This window comes from Suillus fuscotomentosus (genome assembly GCF_016647785.1).
Source record: "Suillus fuscotomentosus strain FC203 chromosome Unknown F5891scaffold_40, whole genome shotgun sequence".
Classification (NCBI taxonomy): Eukaryota; Fungi; Basidiomycota; class Agaricomycetes; order Boletales; family Suillaceae; genus Suillus; species Suillus fuscotomentosus.
Window position 1 is genome coordinate 473532 of NW_024539552.1, and position 21962 is coordinate 495493.

The window sequence follows — 21962 nt, forward strand, 5'->3', positions numbered from 1 at the left end:
ACCTATGTTTTTTTTTTGCTCATTGTAAATAAATTTGGTTCGGTTCACGTTCGAACCTGAAATTAACCGGACCTGACCATTCTGAACCGTTCACCAAGGTCCAGTTCGAGGTTCGTTGAGTCTGGTAGAACCGGACCTAGGTCCGGTTCTCGGTTCTCATCAAACTGCCTCTGAACCGGACTGAACCGGACCACGGCAGCACTATTTCCATCGAGTCTCTCACCCGTTGGCTGTGCACTCTGTCTGTCAACGTGCTAAGCCAGAGCCACGCTGATCCAAGTTGTTGTCCGTGGTTTGTAGGAGGTGAGTGCGTTGATCGTTGTTCGAGCAATCACCACGCTGATCCAAGTCATTGTCTGCCGTTCGCAGGAAGTGAGTGTGTTGAACCTCCTCTGAGCTCGAGCCATGTTGATCCAACTCATTGTCTGCCATTCGTAGCGGGTGAGTGTGTTGATCCTCCTTTGAGCTCGAGCCATGCTGACCGTCGTTGTCGTCCGCCATTCACAGCGTGTTGATCCTCCTTCCAGGGGTCACCGGTCACCGTACATCTGCGGTCAATTGTAGCTATACAGTAATTACTTTTGTGTCTATATTCTATGTAATCAAATATCAATTGTTTTTTCTTGCAACATTGTCTGACTATTGTGGGTGATTTGCAATGCAAAGTTTGAAATACATTTTCTGCAATTCACAATAATTGTGTCTAGTATCAGCTAATTCTTGATAACTATGCAAAATTTACGAGAGGGTAAGAAAGTCCTTCTAAACTACATAATTTTCCTAATTTTCCTAAAGCTGCTAATTAGACATAATTATTGGACTTTATCAAAGATTATCGAAATTTTGGCTGGGAGGTTTTTCCTGATGGCCATCGCAGTGCATCCGCCGTCTGCCTTTTGATGGTCAGCCTGTGTTAAACACCCGGTCACATACTAAGACCAGTAATGGTCTGGCTTGCCATGTCCGTGAACGTGCAATGTATTTGCAGGCTGTGGATGCCGCTGTGCTGGGTGATATATGGCTTTCATACTTGCCTTTTCTTATTCCTAGTGATTTGCCGGGCGATCATTACATTTCAGCCATTCTTGAATGTGAGTATGGCGCTGATGTCATACAATGTCTGTCCCGTGAGCTCTTAACTAAAACTGAACAACGGAAGTTACAGCGACGTGAGGACAAATGTTCGCGGGTCGTTGAGGATGAGCATTTGGCACAGGAGTATCGTCGTGCATGGCTGGTCGTTGTCTCCCAAAAGACTGTCTACTCTTGTCTCAACAACTATTATCAAGCTTCGGAGTGGTCTGAGCCTCCTGTATGTGCTGTATGTGGTCGCTATCAATGGGATTCTGTGGTTGTAACCTTGACAATGACTGATGCTCCGACTTTCCATCTCGAAACTCTGCGTGTTACAGACCGGTTCATCATCCAGAAATGTGTGGTGCAGGGTCTGTCAACTGCGTTCTCGTTTGAATGCCCAATTATTGATGGTCTCATGCTTGAACGTGCCGGCATTGTGGATTGCAGCAGCGACTGCATACACTTGTTTCTGTGTTCTTCGTGTTGCATGTCATTGTTGAAACCTGACAAGGTCCCTTGGTTTGCATTGGCTAACAACCTCTATCGAGGGCAACTTCCTCTGCATTTACAGGATATATCTTGGGTTGAGGAGAAGGTGTGTGCGATCTATCGTGTCACAGCTCATGTGACTCGCTTGTTTCAGTCCTCTGATCCTGCGCAGCCTAAGGTCTTCCATGGAAACACTTGTGCGCATGACATGAACATTGTATCTACAGCTTCGGTCCTTCTGCGCATGCCATCTGATGTCAATGGCCTCCTCAGCATTGTCTTCATTGGACCAGGTAAATTTGATGCCAAATGGCTTGGCACGGTCTTTCGTGTGTGTATACATAAGATCTGGTCTTTTCTTCTGTGGCTCAAGCATCACAACCGTCTGTATGCAGCAATCCCTCTGGACTCGGCTATAATTTCCATGTACCCTGATGATGACATTCTGCCAGGGCTATCAGATAGTGCTGCCGAAGTCCGGTTCAGTCCGGTTCTTGGGCCAAATTTTCCAGAAAGTCTCAGTCTTCGACTTTTCACCCCGATTTGCCCGATTTGTGTTCGTGCCGAATTCTTTCCCACGATTAGTAATAGACAAAGTCTGTGACATTTGTGACTACTATGACACTTTTTTTCAGCCTAGTACCTCCCGACAACCCGACACATACAACTTCGAACCTTTGGGTATAAAGTACCCGTCGTAAATGTCATCACTTCATGTAGACCGTGAAATGGAAATTTGTGTGATGTTCTGTGATTGCACGTTGTTCGTGTGTGGATATTGTTTGCATGCATTCATTTGCAAGTGATTGCATTTCTGCGTCTTTGTATATCGATATTATCGAACTCCCCATATCTCTGTCGTAGCATCACTCGTTTTTGCCTTCATTGCAAGAGATCGTAAGTGTGATTACATGGTATTCCTACCTGCTTACAGTTACTGCTACTACTAGTACTATGAATAAAAACCCTGCTCAGGCTGAGGCTGGGCCTTCTAAGTTCTTCCTCTCTGCCTGTCAGTATACGTCGCAGACAAGCTCAGCAGGCTAATGTGAGGCAAGCTGCTCAAGAAGCCAAAGAAGAAGCTCATTGAAAGAGAAAGGCTCGCCATCTTGATCGAGAAAAGTCAGCAGATGATGCAAGTTCTTCGATGGTAAGTGCCTCTTGTTTTACATTGAATCTAGTTGCCATCCGGTCACATCGTGCTCATCATTGGAAGCAGTGTGCTGTGCGCAACAGCACACAGACGTGGTCGCACGGCTCATTACATGTTTGGTATCCCAATCACCAATGAGAGCATGGACATCCATTCCACTATCCACCTGTTCTCGCCAAGAGCAGATCTCATTTGGAATGCAACTGCTATCATCTGGGATGAATTACTGATGGCAAAAAAGCGGCATGGGAGTGCGTGGACCAGCATTGTCGACGCATCATGAACATCTACAACAAACCTTTCGGAGGGATTCCTGTGATAGGACTGGGAGACTTTCGACAAGTAGGTCGAACATTGTGGTCAGCGTTGAATGAGGAAAGGGAGACTGCGAACATAGTTTACAAATCTTTATTGCTGTAACAAATCAAGATGGACCGTCCGCAGGCGAGCGGACTGCTTGTAATTATATAATCTTTGGCACAAATGGCACAAATGGCACGAACGGGGCAAATGGGGCAAAAAGTCGAAGTCCGAGATGTCCTCAAATTTTCCGAACACCAAACCGAACCATAGGTTCAGTTTAGCCATTTGGTCGAACCCTGGACCGAACGTCACCGAACACGTTCGGGGAGGTCCGGTTCGCGTTCAAACCGGGTTCGACCAAGCTTGCAGATGATGGGCTGGAGCTCCACCATGCCATTCCCAACACCACGAACACCATGCGCAAATGCCCAGTGCATGTCAGCAACTGCTGACATGGCTCAGACGAGTGCGGACAACAGACGAGAGTAGGAGGAGGGAAGAAGACGAGGAGATCTCACAAAGGGTAAGTGGGCATTGGGAATGCTGATGGCATCCCATGCATTAGAGTGTGATGGAGATGGGCCACATACATACGAGGCGATATGAGGAAGGAGTTGGTTGGTGCCGGCGAGTGAAAGGTTGGCCAGTGGTTGTGGCCCAGGGAAAGGAAATGAGTAGGTGTGCGGTTAGCCAAGGTGGGTGCAGGAAGTGGATGCTGTGAGTCCAGCGTAATGAAGGAACAAGTATCTTTATGGATCAAAGTTGTATTCTTAAGTGAATTTAAAGACAAAGAAAAGGACGGCTCACCACCAGCAATCAACCTACTAATCCTAGAGTCCCTGACTTCAAAGTGTCCTGTATCAGGAGTGGGCATCTGAGAGTGAGAAGGAACTTGCGGGACCTGGAATGGATCAGGAGTGGATGGCTGAGGTTGTTGCGGCTGGTCGCGACCAAGGGCAGGAATGAGGGTGACCTGGGCTGGAGAGGTGAGAGAGGTGATGGTATGAGACAGATTATGTCCTTAGTCTCATGCGGGTGTTGCTAATGAGCCAACACATACAAGAAAAAGAATGTAGATGGCCTCACCAATGACAAGAAGCGCAACAGTAATGTTATGGTCATGAAGGATGAAGCTGAAGACAAAGAACATATCAGTCCCCCATCCAGAATCGAGTCTACATGCACGACGTACCTAAATAGTGTCGAGACGAAAATAGGGCCCAATAAATTGAGTAGTGTAGGGCGCTGATAGATGATGATCATGGTGGGGTTCGAACGTGTCTGAACCGGTTCTGGGTAGCTCCGAACCCCGGACCGGACTCAAGGTTCAGTCCAGGGGCCATGCCAGACCTATGACCGGACCTTGAGTCCAGTTCAGAAAGGTTCGGGTTTGAACTGAGGTTCAGAACTGGACTGCAGCAGCACTACTATCAGATCGTGTGATTGAGAACCATGATCTCGACGCCAGCACAGTTTTTGAGCAAGAAATGGCTGGATTTGATGCTCATCCTGCACAGTTGCTGCGTGAAGATCTGGATGTTGATGAAATTGATGGTGCACGGACTGAACAAGTAGTTATGCTGGAGAAGATGGGTGTTTCAGATCCCGAGAGTGACAAAATTAGTGGGCATACATTCACTGCAGCTGCCCTCCATAATTTGTTCTTGTGTTCCACCTCTCAGCTGGATCTTATTGTTCACAGAGGATCTCAAGCAATTACTGAATACCATAATCCAGATCTGCTGGTAGGTATGTATCCCACTCTGTTTCCCTGTGGCATCAGCGGCTTTGAAGATCCATAGAGGCCCACTGCTCTCTCGTTTGAAGTGCAAGCACATTACTACTTAACCCTGGTTGACTGGTCATTCCATTACCATCATTTGTACCTGTTCATAGCCTTGAACATGATTCAACACCGAGCTGCCCATTTGCAGACCTTCTTCATGGTACGTAAATCAAACTTTGATAATGTTGCCCACAAACTCACACAGGTTTCTGCTCAAGTTTTAGATGACCTCGCATTCCAGTTGGAACAGGAACACAACTATTCACAGTTGAGTATGTTGTTAATAGTTTGTTTATCGGTACATCAAGTACCAGCTTACCTAATCATGCAAGTACATAGTCACATTAGAGTTACTCACACCTCAGTCTGCTACACTACAAGTACACGACTGAGGTAAGACATTCATTACTATAGTTCATTCCTTTACTAACTTCACTAGTATACACTCATTTTATCTAGGTTAGTATAAGTCCGCTACACTACAAGTACACGACTGAGTATACACTTGTTTTATCTAGCCTTCCGTTTGTTCCCACATGTCGCAACTTCGAACAAAAGGTTATGAGCCCTGCTTCATATTCAAGCACACAAATAGCCTAGTAGTGACAACTTCCTACCCTCTACACAATGTCCAACAATCTGTCAATCTCGCAAGCCCAACATTCACAAACACAACTCACTGCCTCGTCAGCATCTAGTTTGAAGAAAGTAATTCAAGCTTCAAATTGACTCTATGACATTCTGTCACTAGAGAATGATGGCTCTAACTTTCAGAATTGAAAGTTTCAAGCGAAGAAAGTACTCACAGTGAGGAGACTTTGGAAGTTAGTCACTGGAGTGGAGGTGCAGCCCCCTGCCACAGACCCACATGCACTAAACGAATGGTTAGAGAAAAATGAGGAAGCACATGCACAGATCACACTCACGCTGAAGGATGAACTGCTAAACGGAGTCCCACACACAACATTGACATCTGATGCCTGGACAAAATTGTGCAAACAATACAAGGGAAAGGGCAAACAAAGCATAGCCTACCTGATAGGCGAATTGTTTCGAGGAACTCTGTCAGACGAGTCACCCCTAGAACCCCAGCTCAATTCAATGTGACAGAAGGCACAAGTACTAAACTCACTTGGCCAAGCTCTCGAAGACTCTCTAGTAGCCATTGCTATGGTCATATCACTTCCTCCTTCCTACTCAACTCTCTGAATGATTCTCATGTCAATGAGCGACAAGATCACAATCGAAGGTACTATCAGCCAGATTCTGGTTGAGGAGAAGTCACGTCAAGGTCCAGATTCTCAAACAGCTCTTGTAGCCAAGACCTCAGACAGGTCGAAAGAGAGTTCAAAAATGGATAAGAAGAAGAAACCTGGCAACTGCAACTATTGCAAGAAGCCAGGCCACTGGGAGAGAGATTGTTGCAAGAAACAGGCCGAAAAGGCTAAAGGACCCAGCAAAGCCAAGGATGACGAACAAGATAAGCCAAAGACAGAGTTATCAGCAAAAGTAGCAGCTGTAGTCGAAGAAGACACACCAGCATTGCAACTGTTTGTTGCACATGACTCTAAAGACAAACCTAACTCCGTGGAATGGATTGTCGATTCTGGTGCTTCAGCAAGTATGTCATGCCGCCGAGATTGGTTCAGGACATTTTGTCCAATAGTCCCAGCGCAGCGAGTCGTCATTGGAGACGGAAGGTCCATCAAAGCTACAGGACTTGGTAGCATTGAGCTTGAGGTCAAAGTTGGAAAAGGGAACATGCACCGAACCATACTGCAGGAGGTGTATTATGTCCCCGCTCTAGATGGAAACTTGTTATCAGTGCCATGTTTGACAAGCAAAGGCTTTGAAGCAAGCTTTGACCAACGTACCTGCACAATCACTTGAAACGGGTCCATAGCAGCACTAGCGACATGGCAACAGTCCTTATACATATTGAGAGGATGGACTTGCAGCAGCGAGAGAGCCTATATCATTCAAGGTCCAAGTCAGCTATTAGACACCATAGAACCGATTAGAGCACTCACAGCCTGCTTGTACTCATCAAAGGGATCCATGGAGACTTGGCATTGTCGACTTGCACATACCAATCTCAATTCTGTGAAGAAGCTGTATGGGAAGGATATGGTTAGAGGCATGGAAGTTTCGGGGCCAACAGCTCACAAAACAGATGTATGCAAGGCTTGCCTCGAAGGGAAACAATCCCGTAAACCTATCCTAGACGAATCCCAAGTTGAGAATCCTTGTATTCTGCACAGAACATATTCAGACATATGCGGACCCATGGAAATGACCTCCTGAGGTGGATACCAGTACTTCATGACATTCATTGACGCCTGCTCACACCATCTAGTTGTCAAGTTACTAAAGACAAAAGATGAAGTGTTTGGACTTACAGAATTGTACTTCAAACGAGCAGAGATGGAAACAGGCAAACATGCAAACATATTCCATAGCAATGGTGGTGGAGAATATGGCTCGAAGGAATTTCTAAAATATCTAGAGTCAAAAGGGATCCATTACAAGAAGACAAATGCCTACACACCTCAGGAAAATGGAGTTGCCAAACGAATGAACAGGACACTAGTCAAGTCCACATGTGCATTGCTCAGCGATGCCTCCCTCCAAAAGAAGTATTAGGGAGATGCAATTCTACATGTAGCCTACATCATCAATTGAGTCCCCACATGTGCATTAAAAAGGGATATCACACCTTTTGAAGCATATACTGGAAATAAACCTTCAGTAGCACACTTGAGGACATTTGGATGCAAAGCATATGTGCACATACCAGACAAACAACACCAAAAGCTCGATGCAAAGTCCATCGAGTGTGTTCATCTAGGATATGCCGAGCATTGAAAGGCATATGTCTGCCTGCAGAGGTCAAATGAGCGAATATTGGAGTCTAGGGACGTAGTGTTTGATGAAGGGGACTGTGGAGGGTCAAGCTGAGTGAAGATAACTGTTGATGATACCAAAAATCGCCAAGTCAGTCAACAGCAAACACAATTGAAGCCAAATACCCTACCAGCAGATCCAGATTCAAATGAAACAGGGCAAACACACATCGAGGAGGTTGCAGATGTAGAGAACGAAGACACCCCACAAGACTTTGAGGAACCGGTGGTCCCTACAACTAGTCAGCATGAAACTAGTTCTCAGCAACCGCGACGCACCTCAGCAAGACGTCGCACAATGACAGCAGGCCCTCCAGTTCCATATCCACACCCTGTTCCCCCACACGAAGCCAGACGATCAAACCACGTATGAAAGAAACCAGTCCCTGATGATGATCCTCGTTACTTCATCAATCCATATGAGAAACCAACACTCAAAACTCACCAAGAAGACACCATCGAGAATGAAGAAGAGAAGGGTGCTGTTGTGGATGAGTATGAGAGTGAGAAGGAGCTTGCGGATGAAGAACGTGCTTACCATGCGGTGTCATGCATGGTATGTGATTCATACCATGTCAGATATATATAGAGAGTGATAAGGAAGATATGAGAGACTGTCTAGCCCTCTGTCACTGAGTTACTTCTCCATTTTTCCTTTGATTCATTGTCTTGTATTTTATTTCTCACTTTTCAGGCTTATTTTACCTTGTATTTGTTTCAAGCATGTGACCTTCTGTTTATTTCTCATTGTTTATTTTTATTTGGCTTCTTTCAGCCACCAAGTTTTGTATCTCTATTTATTTCTGACTGTTTATTTTTATTTGGCTTCTTTCAGCCACCAGATTTTATTTGTCATCACATCATGTGACTGGGAAATATTCTGGTTTGTAACATTATTTAAGCTGACTCAACATGTTTAGTCATGATTGGTCATGCTTTATAACAACATTTAACATGACTCAACATGTTCACTTATGGTTTGTCATGGTTTGTAATTTCTTTGTAAGATTACACTGTATTTGTAATGTACTTAGTAATAAGCTGATTCATCACCTGGTTTGTAAGCCACATTCTTACCAATCCATCTGATTAATCATGCTTAGTAAGGGGGTTCCCAAAAGGTATAAAAGGACCCTATTTTCACCCATGAAATCAATCCTCCCACTTGACTCTTATCTCAAACCATGTGAGACCACTAAGACTTAAAGTGCAGGCCAATATAAGTGCCTTGAGGTAATCTAAGATATCATTATCTACTCTAAAGTTATATACTACCTTACAGGGGTTGACTATATAACTTTCGTTATCATTATTCTACTCTGGGTTATATATATACCTTACAGGGGTTGACTATATAACCATTGAACAGCTCTCATTCTTAAGCTTTACGTGTATACAAAAGACTCTCTCTTTCAATGGAAAGTGAGACACATATCTAAGGACGACAAAGTTGAAACAGACTTTCATAGGTTGAAACACGACCTGCTAGGCTGAAACAAACCTAACGAATTATCCAGAACACAGAACATTCCACAACACTTCGTATAAGACTACACAAGAAGAGGACAACAAACTAAATCCTCCCAAGAACTCACCACATTACCTCCCATGAAGTAGAAAAGTCGGAGACCGTGGACTTAAGGACTGGCAAGAAGTCTTCACCGTGTATAATTGTGTTGTCATTATACACAACTTTCATATAAGACCCTTAAGTAACAAGACAGCAGAGATGGCCAAAGATCCTAAGACATTCGAAGAATTAGTGAACCGGCCAGATGCGGACCTATGGCAAGCTGCCATGCTAGAAGAACTGAGAGTCTTCCAGAAGATCGGCCTATACGAGGAAGTTGAGAGACCAAAGGGACGGAAAGTTGTTGATTCTAAGTGGGTATATAAGGTCAAACAGGGACCTACTGGCAAAATAGACAAATACAAGGCCTGGTTGGTTGCTAAAGGCTTTACCCAAGTCGAAGGAATTGACTATACCGAAACTTTTGCACCAGTCACAAAGTTTTTGACCATCCAGATTCTCCTAGCACTAGTGGTGAAGCTCGATCTTGAAATCCATCAGATGGACGTAAAGTCAGCATTCCTCAATGGTGAGCTAGATGAGGAGATATACCTAGAGATGCCCCCAGGTTCTCATGACTCACAGGACTGAGTCTGGAAGCTCAAATGAGCGTTATATGGTCTGAAACAGGCACACATGGACAGTTATGCGGCACTGGGAAGTGGTGCATAAAGAGAGAGGATGAACATGATGCAGATAGACTGCACAAACAAGTGCAACTCACGTGCTCGAGTACGAAGTCTGTGGCACCAGGTGCAAAAGATGATGTGGATGAGACAGACTTCATGCTGCTGAAAGCTGCAACAAGGGGTAGTCTGCAGGATTTCCGCGTGAACCAGTTTGTGCTTCTTCTCATGCAAGCACAATGGCTTGAAAGTAGTCAAACATCCTCCTGCCAGGATCTTCCACCTATGTCATCTTCTGTGGAAGGTCATCCACCCGACCTAATGATAGATTGCAGCCCCAAACATCTGAAGGGTTGGACTGATGAGGTCAAGGAACAGGAAGCCTCCATCGCAGCTACATGTCGTAACGCCTTGAATCCTGACGAACAAATGTGCACTGATGCTCTCCTGACTAGTACTTACACGAGTGGGCTGCATGTCAACGGACTCACCATTTCAGAAGCCAAGGACACCGAACATGTTGTGAACCAAAATGGTGGTTTGGATCCTGCTGCTGTGATAATAAAAATTGGCAATGAGTATCACCTTAATGAGAAGCAGTGGGTGGCATTCCGCATTATTGCAGAGCACTTTGTGCACAAATTCATTGAGAGACAGGATGATCCTGCTGTGCCGCTCACTATGTTAATGACAGGCCCAGGTGGCACTGGTAAGACTCACATTGTAAAGGCTGTCCAAGCAGTCATGGAGTACTATGGCTATGGTCACATCATTCATTTCTTGGCACCGACTGGTTCCGCAGTGGCACTCATTGATGGAATGACAGTGCACAAGGGTCTTAGCATCAAGATCAAGTCTAACTCCAAAGGTAAAGGTAATCGCATCCCTAGTGAGAGTAGCCAAGACTATTCTGTTATCATCAGCATTCAAAGTAAGACCCAGTTGTGAGATGAATGGCGCAATGTGGAGTATGTACTAGTTCATCAGGAAAACCCTCTGATACAAAAATAGACTAAATATGATGAACTTTGTGAATTTTTTTCCAAGTCATGATAGTTTTGCAAAAATAGATAACTTAGCAGATTAGAGAACCTTTTTTACTGCCCCATGAAGTATTACTCCTGCGCACTAATCTAGAGATAATTATATGAAATTTCACAAGGCTTTTATGTAAACTTACAAAACATTATGAAAACTTATCTTGCACTTGACAGTTGTGTGTTCGACAGTTCATTCAGGATTTCATTACAACTTTTTACAAGAACAAATTAAGATTCAATTAAATGAGGCTATCTAAACATAATGAACTGCATATGAAACAAGGAACATTTACTCAGTCATGTTATAGCAAGACCATGATGACAAAAGAATTGAAAATCCAACCAAAAAGACAGTATGAGTCCAGAAATCTAGAACTACTCAGAGTCATTGTCCATGCTGGCAAGATTGAGAATAGCCATTGCATCATTGTGTGATCCTACATCACTGTTGCCATTCATGAAGAGTTTGCTTATGAGGGGTGGAGCATGAGTGATATACTACACAGTATGGAACTGGACTCACCGGATAGCCTCGAAAATATCAGCCATCAGTCTGTGAAACTTGCCTGGTGCATCCCGCCTCAATTTCTCAAGAAATTTTGCATGGAACAAGTAGACCTCACTGAACAAGTTACCAGTGAAATTGAACTTGGATGGAGATCCACTGGACTTCCAGAATAGTGCAGCATACACCTATGCATTTGTTGTCAATACATAAGCATGGTGTTAATTATAGATCAAAAATATACCGAAGTAGTAGTCAATGCGACCATTGGAATTGTTACCTCGGGCCGCTGGGCTTTGTTGCTTGCAATCTCCTTGAAGCGATCTGAAAACTTTACACCAACTGACTTTGGCCCATTGAAGTAGCGTCCTTTCATTAGATATGGCAAAATGTCAGCAGAGTAAGGCTTGTTCACCTGTGGAATGGCAACATTTTTATCCTGCAAGCAGTGCACAATATGAGAATGTTCCATAGCCTAGAGTGCATAATAACCTACATCAAAATGTTGTGCAAAATGATAAACATGGTTCACAAGCAATTTTTTAGCAGCGTTGACACAATCAGGACCAAGACAGTAATATGCAGTGATGTGTGCGCAAGCATCATCCTTTAATTCACTGCGAAAAAGTGGCACTCGAGCCTCAACCTGCATGCAAGGATAAAATCATTGTAGACTTTTGAAAAGCTGTTACTAAGGAGGCGACATACCAAAGTTGCAAGAGCCATACAATATGAGTCATCAGTTTTGAGCCAATTCTGGATGGGAGGGACACCGCAGGCGCTAGATGCTGTTACAAGTGCATCCCACGTGAACAGACCTTTCTCAGTAAGCTCTGGATATCCGTTGACAAATGTTAGGTGAACCTTGGCCTCTAATATCGCTCTTTGGACCACATGACAGGTGTCAAGGTCTTGGTCCATTAGCTTGATCTTTCCGGTATCAGTCCACACCAGTTTGGGTCCTCCAGTGGTGTGATCATGATCATGAACGTGGTCAGCCTGAGTGTCGCGATCTACAAGGTTGCCCTTTGAAGAGTTGCAGTGTTCATCTGAGGTTAGTCCACCGTGATAGTCCTCTTCTGATGGACTATCGTCTGCCCAGATGGGTGTCTACAGTCCATAACATAACATGACACATAGCAATCATAGGAGAACTCCTCACTTACCTCATGTACTCATTTTTTATCACATGCAGACTGAGGTTTTGGCTTCTGAGGGGACACCATTAAGCATGAGATTGAGAATCATGATGATGATGTATGAACTTACCCTAGTAGGAGCCCTTATATTTGGTTGAGCAGATGAGAACAGGAATGGTTTGACCGTTTGTGACAACTTTGAGGCAGCCATGGTTACACGAGGCCATGTAGGTTGCATCAACAGGAAGTCAAGCTGTTTGGCCTTCGAGACAAATGTTGGTATCTGAGGAGACCCATTGAATGTTGCAGTCAGTTAGCACTATGAACAGGAACAACTGGTATTTCATACCTCAGCTGACAACAACTTTACAATACAGTTGTCTGATTCATCTTCATGCCAGCATCCGCCTCATCGCCGCTAAGTTGGAAATCAGAGGCATCCTCGGGCTACCCCTCACATTGCTAACTTTGCCTTCAGTAGGTCCCTCACCAATGACTAACTGTTTGGATGTTTTATCTCCTGGAATAATGGGTAAAATAGATCGATTGGGTTTAGTATGAAATGACCTGAGCGCTTACACATACCTCGATATTTTTTAGGTGACATGGAGATTCCTGGGGCACGAGAACCAGCAGTGATGCCCACCATTCTGTGCCCAGTGGAAGATGTGCAATTCTTCTTTTTTGCAGGTGCTCTCTCGGCTGGTTCTTCTGCAGCAGGGCACTCACATTTTCTTTGTGCAGTCTTCCAGACTAGGTGGCAAAGTGTGGTAAGTGTGATATCACAAGCTTCAGAATAGACCAACTATTTGACTGACCTGCATTTTTTAGAGCTTTTGCCTTCGCATTCTGAACACCTGCAATGTGCATTCATGGCTTTAAGCACAATATTTGACTCAGACATGGTGAGTAAGCACTCACTCCGAACAGAACTTGTCACAGCATTGTCACTCATGGTGTAGACTTGGACTTAAATAGTGAATGAAGATGCGGAAATTTAGTGTGAGGCAATGAGTCCATGGCTGGCACTACATACATATATACTATAATACTAATACCAGTGACTTGGGACTTGGACTAATATTGTACATGTTCCAAAACAGGGACATATTTTTTGAGTCTCATTTTGGGTTGGTTCCCTGGAGCATTCAGGCCTATTGAAAATCGACAAGAATGGGCCGATACCTGAAGCATTATAAAACAAATATGAACATATTAGAGGCAGGAATAGCTCATCAATGATGCAGTAGTATAATAAGTAATTAGCACATTATCTAAGAGTTACAAAAGTATGTCTATCAATGTAGCAGTTGACAAAGAAGGTATGACATTCTTCGAGAACATTGTGACTTGTCCAGTGCCGTGGTGTAACGGCTCTGAACTTTGGGATGAGATGGATACTGTGGACAATATTTGAAATGGGAATGATACTTGCAACTCTCTCACCAGACTTGATGACATGACTAATTTTGTACATGCCGTGCCTCGGATCCGGTGTTACAGGGAATGGAGTAAACCATTCAACATATGCAAGGTGCTTGGGAGGTTGGTGTGTGGGAGGGAATAACAGCTGAGTTGTCACTGCTGGAATTGAGAAAATGATGTGAATTTGACCAACATGTAAGCCTGCGATAACATTATCACTGACTTGAAATAACACAAATTTGAAGCATAGAACTGTACCTTTAAGCCCGATGGCACCGGTACCATCATTAATAAGTGCTGTATCGAAATGTGCTGGTGCCATGGCATTCACTTGGAGAGCAGTGCGGTGTGGTTTAGCATGTATGCTATCCACTGTGACAAGTGGGTCACCATGTCCTTGAGCATCGGTCGATGTCCACTCTATCTTGTGATAGACAGGAACAGACTGACATGGTACATGGATACCTGCAGCGAGGTTTTCAAGGCGCTGCCGAGTCATAGCATTATCAGGATTCTGTTGTTGAACGATGTACCAAGCGAATGCCTCTCGGAAGTAAGTTGTGCCATAGTCTGTGATCAATGTTTGAATCAATACAGCTTTAGCACTTGGATGCTTGGTCATTTTTTGTGTGTGGTTAAAGCACAGGTCAGGTGGACGTGCTTGATGAGGAGCATGATCTCCATCAAGATGCCACTTTATGTACTGCTCGTGATGAAGAATCTTTTCCTTCTGCTCCAGCAATTGCATCATCTTAGTAAATTTGTCCTTGTGATTAGTTGCATGATAGGCATCCTTAGCGAGATCAATATGTAGCCTTTCTGTATACTCCGTATTATAGTTGTCTGTCATTCCAAAAATCCGAATCATAGATGTGTAATGATGCACTGCATGAAGCTTCGGAAGGTTGGAGTTGTTTCGGATTCTGAGGTCGACAAATATCTCCTTGTTGTCGTGAAAGAGAGTGAGAGCTTCATCCAATAAGAGTAATGTTTCAGAGCTATGGCATGGGTACTGTGTGAGGTAAAGAAAGTTGAGAAACCCACATACAGCTTTTAGGAAGCGAGATGAAGTGAGATTTCCAAGGAGTCGGATGTCAATGATGATGCCGAGGAGGAAGTGGCATACTTGACTATGCTTGGTACCACTGAGGCGAGTGAGACTGGTGATACCCTTTATGAACAATCGAATGTGGTGATTGGGAGGCAACCGACGACATTGTGCATCGGTCTCCGCCGCTCCGCATGCTTGCGCGAGCCATCCAAGTAAATGTTTGATAAGACCTTGATATAGCTGGTGTAGCATGTCAGGCATGATTGCCTGATAAATATTTGTGTAAGGCAGGTCCTCCCAGAACGGATGGATAATCGGTTTGATTGCAGCTGCACGACATGCCTGTACAAATGCCAAATCACCTTCATCAATCACGGCAAGAGCATCCAACACAGTGTGAAGATCATATATATTGAATGGTGTCGTATTGCTTTCAAATTTGTCAGTGGGGATATCGCACTTGGGGCACTCCATTGCTTTCACTCCAGTAGCAAGTAATTGCTTGGGATAGTTGCCAACAAAACATGTGAATAAAGGATGACAACAATGACATACACCATCACCACTGCTCATCACAAGCCTGTCATTACCAGCAGTGTTGAGAGGGGCCAGTACACAACTCATACATGCGTGGTAGAGGTTTGCGATGGTACAATGTCTCGAGGCTTTATTGGTGATATGCTCAAGGCGGGTAGTCGGTAGATATGCTAGGAGGATATGAGTGCAACGTGATGGTTTTCTGCGAATTTCTTTTGGGATGTTACCGATGGTGAGGTAGACAGGATATGCAGATTTATTTCAGAATAGTGTAACCTGCATTTTGTCACTCGATATGATAATAGGGATAATCGTAGCACCTGGACATTGTCGATCAAGCACTTTCTTAAAATTTCATATCAGTACCATAGGCCAGCATTAAGTTTACAATACTGTGCTTACCTGTGTATCCCACCACCACTGGCCAGTGTGCATATCATGGAATAACCGTATAGTCTGATCTTCATCGGCATAGTGATGCTCCGGTGCAAATACAAGAAAATCAGCGAAGTCGGGGTCACTATACAAAGCTTTGATGCATTTGATGATGTCTCTGTAAAAGACATTGAATGCTTCGCCAGCGACAATAATTTGTTCATGCAAGAACTTTGGTCGACCAGGGAGGTCCTTGTCGATCATCTTGTTTAACTCTTTCGAATTCCTGTATGAAAGGCCAAGGTGTTCGCTAAGCTAAATATATGAATCCAAGGTCTACAGCAAAGAATATACAACTGCACTGGTACGTACCCCATCAATTTCGAGTAAGTCAGTAAAAGCTGTTGAACTTGCACCACGTAGCTTTGCCCATTTAACAATGTCCCAATCCATCTGGGAGGCAAAGGGAGCATAGACATTGGCAGCACTGCCAGCATCAATACTGTATGTGGTATTTGCACCATGAGTAGGCTGTCCAGGTATTGGTTTGCCTGCCTGGGCATCTGGATATGGGATGATAACAAAATCCTCGCTGTCTTGTGTGATATGTTGCTCTATCTGTTGACGAGCTTCTTGATCATCTAATAATACTTCAGCATCAGCATCATCACCATCGTTACCATGTTCGGCAGGCTCCCATCCCTGATTGTGGCCAGTGTCTGGTATAGGAGGCTCCCATTCTTCATTGTAAGTGCCCTCTTCCTTGTCACTGGAATCATTCTTATTATCTGGCCACTCTAGATCACCTTCCTCATATGTACCAAAAATATCGCCCTCAAAAACAGGTGGTTGATCAAGCTCCTCTACAGGAATTGGTGATGGTGAGTGCACCCGCATGGGACTTTTCTGGGTGTTGGTATACCCACGGGAAGCAGCAAGGACAGCCATGCAAGGTGGTTACATACTACAGTGACCTATCTCCGTATAATACGAGGGAACGGACGTGCATAATATCCCGTATGATACGGGCCAGCGGACCATGGGCCCATGATAAAAATATTCTCGACTATGACAGATGGGCCGGGAGGCAAATTATTCCCGATGGAGGCGGGTGGGCCCATGCAGGGAATATATAGAGTAGATGAGTGGGCCGATGTAAATGAATATTAGGTAGACAGGTGGGCCGAGGTAGCTGGATATTATGCAGATGGGTGTATTAAGGTAGATGTGTATGAGATAGATGGGTAGGTACTTGTTATCACATTCACGGGTGGGCCCAGACACATATTAAATTAGACAGGTGGGCCGAGGGTATTATAAAATATTGTATTATACGGGTGGGCCCAGACGCATATTAATTAGACCGGTGGGCCGAGGGTGGTATACAATATAGATGGGTGGGCCCATGTGTATCATAATTGTAGACATGATGGAGCTGAGGTAGTTGTACATCAACCAAATCAGAGGAGGTAATAAATCAAAGTTACCAAGTTCCCGGAGCATCAGGTGATCTCCTGACATGGCAGTGCGAAGCTTGTGTTGCCCAACGAGACGCCAAGTTCCGGCCACCAGAATTTGAGTCAACTGTACCGAGTTCCGAGTTCCGGGACCCGGAACTCACCACATAAGTTGGTTAATACTTTTTGATGGTGCACAGGTTGTCTTGCAGAATGTGGAATCCGGGGTGCGAAGCTTGTGTTGCCCTATGAGAAGCCAAGTTCCGACCACCAGAATTGGAGTCAACTGTACCGAGTTCCGGGACCCGGAACTCAACACATAATTTAGTTAATACTTTCCGTATTAAATGGCCAACCGAAGTTGAGATGTTTCTGAAGAGAGCAGCAGGTGCTCTCTTGACATGGCCTCTGATGGTGCTTAGGTTGTCTTGCAGAATGTGGAATCCGCGGTGCGAAGCTTGTGTTGCCCTACGAGAAGCCAAGTTCCGACCACCAAAATGTGAGTCAACCGTACTCAGAGGAGGTAATAAATCAAAGTTACCGAGTTCCCGGAGCAGCAGGTGATCTCCTGACATGGCTGTGCGAAGCTTGTGTTGCCCTACGAGACTCCAAATTCCGACCACCCAAATATGGGTCAACCGTACCGACCTCCGAGTTCTGGGACCCGGGAGTCGACAAATGAATATCTGATGACCAGCGAGTCAACCTTACTCAGAGGAGGTAATAAATCACAGTTACCGAGTTCCCGGAGCAGCAGGTGATCTCCTGATATGGCAGTACGAAGCTTGTGTTGCCCTATGAGACGCCAAATTCCGACCACTCAAATATGGGTCAACCGTACCGACTTCCGAGTACCGGGACCCGGGAGTCGACAAATGAATATCTGATGACCAGCACACTTCCAATCAGGTAGTATTTCATTGAGCAATGGATAATAATACATCTTTGACAGCGGCCAAAATTATCCATGGCTCCCTTATCTGATCCTCTCTATCTCCACCCCCTATAACACCAAAGTCCGGACATCCAGCATTCAGCGTCTGATTTCCCAAGATTAACATCCAGCATGAACGGTTCTTCCCCTTCCCCTCCTGATAGCATAAACATCTGGCGCACTTGGGCCCTGACTGTGACTTATGAAGCAGGGGAATATACTGAACAGAAATTCAAGGCAGAGAAGACTGGAGGAGGCCCAGTCATACCTTCCCCCAACCTAGACACTGATCTGGTGATGGCGTGCGATCGCTTGGCTGATGTACTCATAAAGGCATCTAAAAATCCCAGTGGGTCTTCCTGCAGATTCGGAAAATTCTATTTATCATTCAAATTCCTGCATGACAGTTCAGATGCAGATGGATATTGCAAGATATAGCAAATTGATCTCCCCGAAGGACACCGGGCATAATGAACATAAAGAGGCGAGGTTGCTTGAGAGGTGTCCTCCTGGCCATGAAGGCAAAAGGTTGGTCGATGAACCTGCAATAATTCTTGATGCATCCGGTGCCATCATTGCATGGTATCTCCCAGACGCCCTGACAGACACCACCCAGGTGTGTAATATACATTGTTACTCGATGGATATCGAATATTAATGGAACCTACAGAAGGAAATCAGGGAGGCCACCTATTTGCTCTCTCCAAGCCTCGAAAAAAGTGTAAGGGCTGATGGCAATTGGCGAACTAATCAAAGGTTGTTCAACCGGGGCTCGGAAGATGTTGGAGCAACTCCCGGATGCATCAATCTATCTCCGGCATGGTTTCAACAGGGACACGAGGTAGGATCTGATGAGATGGTGATTCCAGCAGTCATACTTACCAATCCCAAAGAATGTGTCCGATCCGGAGGTATCTGCATCATTGAAGGGACCTTCCTGTGAGAATATCCTCAAAGCCATTGCAAGGCCAGCAGCCATCGCGTCCGCGGCACTCAGAGTCATGCATCCTGAGCAGTACTGGGCAGGGTTGAGAACCTTGTCAAACCTTGGAAATATAGCAGTAAGCAAGGATCTGCCACAGATGCCGGAGGCCCTGCAGTACTGGGCATCCGTGTTTAACACCCTCTCCATTATTTCCAATCGGGAAACCCCCCATCATCGAGACCACATGTCCATTGCTGAATGCTTCGACATTCTCACCACCGTGGGGGACTATTCTAATGCTCGGATGACAATGCCAAACCTTCAGCTGGAGTTCAAGTACAATTCCGGCTGTATGATTGCGTTTTCCGGAAAGATTGTGAGACATGGAGTGTATGATGTGGAAGGGGATCGGATTGCTTGGGCATGGTATATGAGGGATGCTGTTCATATTTATGCTGGTGTTCCATCATGTGGATGGGCTAGTGTGGATGGTCCATACAGTGTGTGAAAGATCAAACAAAGAGCAAGCATTGTGACCTATATACATTCCAACAAATGAATACCATGTACCAATTGTGATCCAGACCTCAATACTCAATTTTGAGCATTTCCCAAGTGATATGTGGGACTAAATAATTTGGATGCAAGCCTTGGTATTTGATAATTGGAACTCGGGACTTGACATATGGGAGTCCTGAGTGCCGGGGTACTTAGTCCCAACACCCGGACCTCAGCACGTGATATTTGAGACTGGGGGAAGATGTATAAATACGCTCAAATTAACATTTGTTATTGCCATACACATTTAACAAAACCCTGAACCCCGACATTGTGGACTCCAGACTCGACACTGTTCTGAATACCGAGTTCCGGACACCCAGGTCCCGAGTCCCGAATTTCGGAGGTCGGGGCTCAGAGACCCGGAGCTCGGCAACTGTGTTGGGTGTCAGGGTATCCAGACCATTGGAGATAGCATGTGTCAGTATTTTGCGTTTCATGGTTTATGTTGTGTGAATATGGAATCGGGGATCAGGGACTCGGTATTCAGAACAGTGTCAAGTCCCAGGTCACGAGCTCCGAGTCCCGAGTGCCGAACCCTGAGTCCCGAGTCCCGAATTTCGGAAGTCGGGGTTCGGCGACCCGGAGCTCGGCAACTGCTGGGTGTGGGTTTCGGGACTCGGGACTCGGAGCTCATGACCTGGGACTCAACACTGTTCTGAATACCGAGTCCCTGACACCTGATTCCATAATCACGAAACATAAACCATGAAACTTAAAATACTGACAAATGCTATCTCCAATGCTCCGAGTACCCTGACACCCAACACAGTTGCCGAGCTCCGGGTCGCCGAACCCCGACTTCCGAAATTCGGGACTCGGGACTCAGGGTTCGGCACTCGGGACTCGGAGCTCGTGACCTGGGACTTGACACTGTTCTGAATACCGAGTCCCTGATCCCCGATTCCATATTCACACAACATAAACCATGAAACGCAAAATACTGACACATGCTATCTCCAATGGTCTGGATACCCTGACACCCAACACAGTTGCCGAGCTCCGGGTCTCCGAGCCCCGACCTCCGAAATTCGGGACTCGGGACCTGGGCGTCCGGGACTCGAATGTGAGATTTTTGAATGCATAGAATATGTTACATCTTGTATACAATGAAGAGTGAATGGGACTACACTCCTTTGCCTTTCCTCAATTTCTCTAACATGTCAGTGTACATCTTCACCTCTCCCATCTTAGCTTCGATGCCCTGATCTTGCTCCTCCAGCAATGCTTCCATGCGTTCTTTGATGAATCTCAGTCCCATGAGTGGTGGAGTCGAAGTGTTTTTCAACTTCTCTGGAAGTACCAAAGCATCATCCTCAACATTAAGCTGAAACAGATAAGTCATCAATCAAGGTAATTCAGCTGACATCTTACCGCCCAATACTGGTAGTGAGAGACGCAGGAAGCCATTATTTCATCCCACTGCCATGGTTGATCAGGGATTGTGGTGTTTCCCATCCACCATGGACATGTATATGCGAACACAATCCGGGACGGATGTCCTGCAATTGGCTCATCATGAAATGAAAGGAGGTGGAATGAAAAGACGTCGCCCGGAACAGTGTTCCAGGTCAGCATGGGATACAACTTAAGGATATAAGCGACAGGGACCGGAAGAACCGACACGATATTCTGTGAAGCGGAGTACTGCAGGAGTGGTGTGACAAAAGTCTGCTCAAATTCTTAGCATTGACCAACAAAGTCATCAGGGCAGTGGTGACATACATTCATCTCCCATTGCAGCCCGGCTTTAAAATACTTGATCCAGTCAGCAGATAGACCATTGTTGGCAGCTTCCGTCCGATATTGAGAGATGATTGCACGGACGCGCGATCCAGCCATTGCCAATGTGCAGGAAATAGTTGCAAGGCTCAGCTTCAGAGGTCGGTAATGGCTTCCGGGATTCAGAGTGCCAGAAGTGGATGCATGAGATGCAGACATGGCTAATACAGGACTATGGCGCTGGCAATACAAGTGAAAGATGGTCAAGATGTGAAGATAAGAATCACTGATGGATGGATACGAAATTCAAACTCCGACATGGGCTGACCCGGACAATTCCCGGGTGTCAATTATGTATGTGGAAAAAGGGACTTCATGAGAAAACAA

At 45.2% G+C, this 21962-nt stretch overlaps 8 protein-coding genes across 8 annotated transcripts; 4 read left to right on the plus strand and 4 right to left on the minus strand.

Moving 5' to 3' along the window:
* Window positions 1–1492: 1492 nt before the first annotated feature.
* Window positions 1493–2377, plus strand: F5891DRAFT_1239317 (uncharacterized protein; the record flags this gene model as incomplete). The annotated part of the gene is made up of 2 exons (XM_041369698.1): window positions 1493–2030; window positions 2207–2377. 2 exons carry the CDS (start codon window positions 1493–1495, stop codon window positions 2251–2253), a joined length of 585 nt encoding a protein of 194 aa, XP_041223959.1. The 3' UTR covers window positions 2254–2377.
* Window positions 2378–2589: 212 nt separating this feature from the next.
* Window positions 2590–3112, plus strand: F5891DRAFT_1044468 (uncharacterized protein). The gene is made up of 2 exons (XM_041362185.1): window positions 2590–2716; window positions 2783–3112. Exons 1-2 carry the CDS (start codon window positions 2697–2699, stop codon window positions 3000–3002), a joined length of 240 nt encoding a protein of 79 aa, XP_041223960.1. The 5' UTR covers window positions 2590–2696; the 3' UTR covers window positions 3003–3112.
* Window positions 3113–3330: 218 nt separating this feature from the next.
* On the minus strand, window positions 3331–4285 carry F5891DRAFT_1191070 (uncharacterized protein; the record flags this gene model as incomplete). Its single annotated transcript, XM_041367411.1, has 5 exons — window positions 3331–3467; window positions 3617–3769; window positions 3830–3995; window positions 4083–4155; window positions 4215–4285. 5 exons carry the CDS (start codon window positions 4283–4285, stop codon window positions 3331–3333), a joined length of 600 nt encoding a protein of 199 aa, XP_041223961.1.
* A 165-nt stretch (window positions 4286–4450) lies between these two features.
* On the plus strand, window positions 4451–5059 carry F5891DRAFT_484075 (uncharacterized protein). Its single transcript, XM_041372002.1, has 2 exons — window positions 4451–4968; window positions 5033–5059. Exon 1 carries the CDS (start codon window positions 4510–4512, stop codon window positions 4822–4824), a length of 315 nt encoding a protein of 104 aa, XP_041223962.1. The 5' UTR covers window positions 4451–4509; the 3' UTR covers window positions 4825–4968; window positions 5033–5059.
* Window positions 5060–10066: 5007 nt separating this feature from the next.
* F5891DRAFT_982016 (uncharacterized protein) lies at window positions 10067–10855 on the plus strand (the record flags this gene model as incomplete). The annotated part of the gene is made up of 1 exon (XM_041377180.1): window positions 10067–10855. One exon carries the CDS (start codon window positions 10067–10069, stop codon window positions 10853–10855), a length of 789 nt encoding a protein of 262 aa, XP_041223963.1.
* A 467-nt stretch (window positions 10856–11322) lies between these two features.
* Window positions 11323–13546, minus strand: F5891DRAFT_982017 (uncharacterized protein; the record flags this gene model as incomplete). Its single annotated transcript, XM_041377181.1, has 10 exons — window positions 11323–11416; window positions 11471–11640; window positions 11697–11891; window positions 11949–12098; window positions 12161–12562; window positions 12722–12874; window positions 13050–13111; window positions 13177–13344; window positions 13410–13448; window positions 13513–13546. 10 exons carry the CDS (start codon window positions 13544–13546, stop codon window positions 11323–11325), a joined length of 1467 nt encoding a protein of 488 aa, XP_041223964.1.
* A 315-nt stretch (window positions 13547–13861) lies between these two features.
* On the minus strand, window positions 13862–16876 carry F5891DRAFT_955757 (uncharacterized protein; the record flags this gene model as incomplete). Its single annotated transcript, XM_041375356.1, has 4 exons — window positions 13862–14238; window positions 14293–15806; window positions 15993–16294; window positions 16352–16876. The coding sequence occupies 4 exons, from the start codon at window positions 16874–16876 to the stop codon at window positions 13862–13864; spliced, it is 2718 nt and encodes a 905-aa protein (XP_041223965.1).
* A 4103-nt stretch (window positions 16877–20979) lies between these two features.
* Window positions 20980–21794, minus strand: F5891DRAFT_1191078 (uncharacterized protein; the record flags this gene model as incomplete). The annotated part of the gene is made up of 3 exons (XM_041367412.1): window positions 20980–21180; window positions 21228–21524; window positions 21579–21794. 3 exons carry the CDS (start codon window positions 21792–21794, stop codon window positions 20980–20982), a joined length of 714 nt encoding a protein of 237 aa, XP_041223966.1.
* Window positions 21795–21962: the final 168 nt, after the last annotated feature.

Coding starts and splice junctions, on each gene's coding strand:
- F5891DRAFT_484075 (XM_041372002.1), top strand. CDS start 4,510: ATGGCTGGATTTGATGCTCATCCTGCACAGTTGCTGCGTGAAGATCTG.
- F5891DRAFT_1044468 (XM_041362185.1), top strand. CDS start 2,697: ATGATGCAAGTTCTTCGATG. Junction 2,717..2,782: donor ATGATGCAAGTTCTTCGATG/GTAAGTGCCTCT, acceptor CATCATTGGAAG/CAGTGTGCTGTGCGCAACAG.